A 6,021-nucleotide genomic window follows, 5' to 3' on the forward strand; every position below is an offset into this window, starting at 1 on the left:
GATTTGGGGTGGCACAACAGCTATTATTACACGGCTTATTAGACCCATTTTGGAGCCTATTTCTATGATTCAAGCCATCAATTTTTTAGAATACATTAAGTATAATATACTTGTAAAAAATTAAATTGATTGAATATTGGTAGCCCTTTCATCAAATTATATTTATATCTAAAAAATGAATGATAAATGTAGTTCGAAATATAAAACTAAATACGAATGTGTTTTGATGAAAGGGTAGTTTATATCTAAAAAAATAAATGATAAATGTAGTTTGAAATATAAAACTAAATACGAATGTGATTTGATGAAAGGGTAATTGATGTTTGATCAACTTAATTTTTTGTAAGTATATTCTTGTGGGAGCCAAGTAATTGTGGGCCAAATAAGGCCGAAGCCCGTTTAAAATGGGCTAAATAAGGCCAAAACCCACCGAACTGCGTCTTTGCCAAATAAATGTCCAATTAAGTATGAAAACGTTGGGGAGTGCTGAATTGTGAGTACCTATGCCGAATAGAAGAGCCGAATATGTTGAGCGAGTCGGCATGGAACCATCAAGTGGGACCAGAATGTCCCTTTCGAGGAAGTATAGTAGGGGGGATGGGGATGGCAGGATGAAGATGAAGAGCTAAGCTGCATGGAGTGGAGATCGAGAAGAGTGACTCTATAAAAAAAGGAGATAGGCCGGAGAAAGAGGTATGTAAAAAAGAACCTTGAACCTTAAGAAACCCAAAAAACACCACCCCTTCTACAAAAACTGACTTGTCCGTTAGAGTGTTAATTTCGGCACCACCGTCCGAAATTTTATTCTTATTTTAGGTCACTGTTGGGAAGATTATCCAAGGGCTCGTTCGGATCGAAGAAGTATTTCATATCCACTCCCACACAATTCTATTCAACATACTTTAAAAGTGACGGTTTGGCTCATTAAAATATGCCCCATAATGGGCTCAATGAGCCATGCTCCATGAGGGAGAGACATGAGGCACATAAATGATGGAAGGAAGGTGCTATGAAGTTACTTTGAGCGAAAAATTTTATTTTGATCAAAGTAAATCGAACCATCAATTACATAGATTGGTTAATCTCATTCACTCTAACCAATTGTATTAGAGAGATGTTTTCAAAAATCATTTTGTTTTATTATATAGATTTCGCACACTTTTCATGCGCATTTTCCATTTCCTTTTAAAAAAAAATTTTAAATTCATGAACCAAATACAACCATATTCTTTTTAATTTATTGGGATTGGCATGGGAATTTTAAAACCCAAAAAAAAAAAATAAGAATTAAAAAAATTAAAGTAAGATGACACCCCATTTGTTATTTTGGGTTTGTTTATTTGATAACTTTTTTTAAGATTATTTTCATCTTTACTGATTTTGTTTTACAATTTTGAAAAATTTATTCATAAATTTCATCTTGAGGGCTGATGATTCGTTTAGTCTCAATAAATTTTTTATTGACCAATTAGTCCTACTGATTTTGAAAATAAGAATTTATTATATTCTTTAAAAATTGAGTTTATAGTTATGCCCATATTTCTATTATGTTTTTTTTTTCTTTTGTATTAAAAAGGTAAAATATATAACTTATTATTTTGTGAGAATGGCTGTCAGTTGTGGAGATCCACACTGCAATGCGACCAAATGTTATAAATACAGAGTTACAAATTCACAAAATCATTCCCCACAATCACTACCGATTTATGTGACATTCAAAAACTACCTCGTATAGATATAGACAATGTGACATTCAAAAATTCAAAAAGATTATAGTAACTTCCATATTATATAGGTACTCATTCGAAGGAGAAGCGTGGGTAATCATCGTGGTCAATCAAGGGAAGGAGTTCTGATCAAAGTTTTCGTGGATAACATCCCTGAATCAATGGATCCTCCAGGCTTGTTCAATCTTTTTCGGAAGTTTGGTCTAGTCAAAGATGTGTTCATCCCGGGGAAGAGGAGGAAAGCAACAAATTCCAGGTTTGGGTTCGTTAGATACGACTGTGAGGTGGCCGCACGGGTGGCGATTCAGAAGGTAGATGGCTTGTGGTGTAGAAACAAGGCACTGAGGGTCAAGTGTGCTGAGTATCAAAAACCACTGTCAGTGGGACAACATAAGTCTAAGGGGCAGAGCAGAGGAGATGAAGGTCGTATAGTGAATCGGTGGGTGCAATCAAAGTAGTGGAAAGGAAAAGGAGTCCAGAAATCCTATGCAGAGGCAGTACTAAGTGATGAAGTAAGGGATAAGGATAGGGTGGTGTTAAAAGTCTTTGAGGAAGGGAATGGGTGAGGGAGTGAAAGTCTACTAGTTCAGTTGAATAGTTTCTTAGCATTCGAGGCATTTAAAGAGGAAATGAGATGCAGAGGCATGAAAGATGTAATTGCTAGAGAGGGGAGAGGTAAATTAGTTATGGTAACTTTTCCCACAGAACAGCAAAAGAAGGAAGGCATGAAAGAGTTGCAGGGGTGGGGAAAGTAGTGGTGCGAATCAATCACTGAGTGGGACAAAGGCCAGTTCTTAGAGCAAGAGAGGTGTGTATGGCTGCATTGTTTTGGCATCCCCATTAACTTATGGAGTATCACGACAGTTCGAAGCATAGGTAGTAATTGGGGGTTGGTTGTTCAATATGAAGAGGACTTCAATAACCCTTTAACTTTTCAACAAACTAGAGTCAGAGTGATTACGAGATGTATGGAGTGGATCAACACAACAATTTTTTTGCAGCACAAAGGAAGTCATATCCCGGTTAGAGCCTGTGAAGAGTTGCCTAAAAGCTTATTTCAGAGTTCTTTTGAGAGCAGAGGTAAAGACCATGGTTGGTTGCACTCTAACGGTGAAGATGAGGTAGACCAAGTGGATGGCAATGGTGAAACTTGCAAGAGTGCACAGGTAGCGTATGCGGGAAGGGAGGAGATGGTGAGTGAAGAGCTGGAAGCGGCTTCTCGGGTTGTGGAGACAGTGATGAGTAGCTCAGAGGTGCAGGGTAGGGATAATGATGGGGAGCATACAAATGCAGGGGTTGCGGCAGGGAGGAGCGTAGGGAATGACCGTGTAGGTGCATGTTCCAAGGTGAGAGGGACGGGGCAGGTAGTCAACTCCCACCCAGCAAGAACGAGTGGAGTTCAAAGTAGAGAAGAGGACATATGCAGCACGGGCCTACTTAGGGAGCTAAGTGGGCCAGCAAAGGCAAGGCCCAGCATAAATTTAGAAGTTTTAATTGAAGGAGTGCAGAAGGAGACCCAAACAAAGCCCCAAGCCCAGATGGTTTTAATCTTAATTTCATTAAAAGGTGTTGGTCAATCTTGAAAGGGGAGATCATTAGTATGGTGAATGAATTTCACCAAAATGGTAAGCTATCGAGAGGGGTTAATAGCTCTTTCATAGTTCTTATTCCTAAGAAGGTTAATCCCATAGGCTTGGGGGATTATAGACCTATCAGTTTGGTGAGCTCAGTTTATAAAATTTTGGCAAAAGTGCTCTCAAGGAGGCTTAGGAGAGTGTTGCCAGTAGTGATCAACGAGGTTCAGTCCGCTTTTGTGAGTGGTAGGCAAATCCTAGATGGTGTGCTAATAGCTAATGAAGTTGTAGATGCTTGGAAAAGATCGAAAAAGAAAGGCATTATCCTAAAATTGGACTTTGAAAAAGCTTAAGACTCACTCAATTGGGAGTTTCTGTGGTCGATGATGAATAATCTGGGTTTCGGAGTCAAATGGTTAGTTTGGATGGGGAGTTGCATTGCTACAGCCAGGGTTTCAGTGTTGGTTAATGGCTCTCCTACAGAGGAATTCCAGCCTCAGAAGGGGCTAAGGCAGGGCGACCCCCTATCACCTTTTTTGTTTATAATTGCAACGGAAGCTCTTAACCTCTTACTAGCAAGGGCGGTAGAGAAGGGCTTGTTTAGAGGAGCCTCTGTGGGAGGTAATGATTTGCGTATTTCTCACCTCCAGTTTGCAGATGATACTATAGTGTTTTGTGAAGGTGATCACGAGGAGGTGCTTAATATTAAAAGGGTGTTGAGGTGTTTTGAAGTGTTGTCTGGAATAAAAATAAATTATCACAAAAGCGCTATATGCGGAGTGGGCTTCCAAGAAGATGAAATTTTGGGTTTAGCTCAAAGACTGAATTGCCAATTGAAGAACTTACCTTTCAACTTTTTAGGTTTGCCTCTAGGGGCTAACCCAAAGAGAAAGAGCACTTGGAACCCAATACTGGATAAGGTGAGCAAGAGGTTGTCCTCTTGGAAGAGTAAGCTGCTGTCTTTTGCTGGGCGTTTGACTTTAATTAAATCAGTCCTATCCAATTTGCCTACTTACTTTCTATCTATTTTCAAGATGCCTAAGGGGATTGCTAAGGCTTTAGCAAAAATTCAATCAAATTTCTTGTGGGGAGGAGCAAAGGATGGGAGGTGTGTACACTTGGTTAATTGGGGTGAGGTAACTAAGAATAAAAGTCAAGAGGGCTTGGGTGTGAGAGATTTGGGCAAGGTGAACGATTGTTTGTTGTTAAAATGGTGGTGGAGATTTGGGTCAGAGGATAAAACCTTGTGGAAATTAGTTGTTTGCTCAAGGTATGGGCGTTCCGAAGGGGATTGGGCACCAACTTTGTCCAACACAGACGGGGCACCTACTATGTGGAAGGATATTGTGCAGCTCAATTTAAATAACTAGTCTTTGGGAGAGTTTTATTCCCAGAACTTCAAGCTATCAGTGGGAAACGGGAGAAGGATCCAGTTTTGGTCGGATGCTTGGCTCAATGGTAGAAGTCTGAATGAGGAGTATCCTAAACTGTTCAGTCTATCCACTGAGAAGGACGGAACATTACAGCAAATTAGTGCCAAAAAGAAACTCGGGGTATGGCAGCTCCAGTTCAGAAGGAGATTGTTGGCATGGGAGGAAGAGGAGCTGCAAAGGCTGACTGCATTCCTGGACTCATCTCTTGATCTTAGAATTGAATCTGAAGACTCTTGCTCTTGACTTGCATCAACATCTGGTAAGTTCTCAACATCATCGGTGTGGAGTTGGTGGGGTCCAAATAAAGGTCTTGAATTGAGAGTGCCAGCTGGGGTATGGGTAAGCCTGGCACCTCCCAAGATGCAGTTCCTATGCTGGCTTGCTTGGAGAGGCCGAATTAAGACTTCTTTCTTCCTTCAGAGGATTGGGGTTCTCCTTCCCAATGCAGAGACCCAGTGTGTTTTTTGTCAATCTGTTGTGGAGTCGTTGGAGCATGTGTTGTTGTTTTGCCCACAGGTTTGGAAGTGCTGGGCAGCCATGGCTAGCTGGTGGGATCAGCATTGGGTCATCCCTGGTTCTGTTGAGGGTTTGCTCCAATGGTGGTCTGGGAGTAAAGCGAAGTCTTGGGTTCATAAAGCTTGGCAGGCTGTTCCATCACTAGTGATGTGGTCTGTTTGGAAGTTAAGAAACGAGTGCAGATTTAAGGGGGTTACTCCAGATTTTGCAGGTCTATGTGAGAGGTTGAAACTGCAGATTGCTCTGTGGGTGAAGTGGTCCTTCAAGGTCAATTACTCAGTCCATGACCTTGTCTCAAACCTACATCAGATCAGGCAGTGCGTCAATTAGTAAGCAGATCTGTAAGCAGATTCTGTGTAATGGCTGTCCACTATTCTCTGAAGTGGGCCTTCCTGGGTGCAGCTCTGTAAGCAGATTCAGTGTTGTTAGCTCTATTTGTAGATAGTTTCATTTGGGTGTAGTTCCTCTGTAAGCAGACTCAGTGTTCATTGTTTCATTTAGCTGTAGCAGATTTCCTCTGTAGCAGATTTAGCTGGATAGTTTCATTTGGTTTTGTTCATTGTCTTTTCGTTGGTTTCTCACCAACGAGGAGGTTGGAGCTCCGTCTAGCTCCAAGCTCCTCTTTGTTGATGTATTACGTTTGTGTTCATCAATAAAGTTTCATTTGCCGATCAAAAAAAATCAACCTGATAATTAAAAAGATAATTCGACATATTCAACAAAAAATGGCGAATTACACTAACAGTCTCTATAGTTTGGGAGTTGTGTCAC

At 40.7% G+C, this 6,021-nt stretch overlaps 1 protein-coding gene across 1 annotated transcript; it reads left to right on the plus strand.

Annotated features, from left to right (window-relative positions):
* The first annotated feature begins 5,094 nt into the window (after nt 1-5,094).
* On the plus strand, nt 5,095-5,580 carry LOC114300346 (uncharacterized). Its single transcript, XM_028245230.2, has one exon. The coding sequence runs from the start codon at nt 5,095-5,097 to the stop codon at nt 5,578-5,580; it is 486 nt and encodes a 161-aa protein (XP_028101031.2).
* The last annotated feature ends 441 nt before the right edge of the window (nt 5,581-6,021 follow it).

The sequence above is a fragment of the Camellia sinensis genome, chromosome 3, assembly GCF_055761805.1.
Source record: "Camellia sinensis isolate YWXY chromosome 3, ASM5576180v1, whole genome shotgun sequence".
NCBI lineage: Eukaryota > Viridiplantae > Streptophyta > Magnoliopsida > Ericales > Theaceae > Camellia > Camellia sinensis.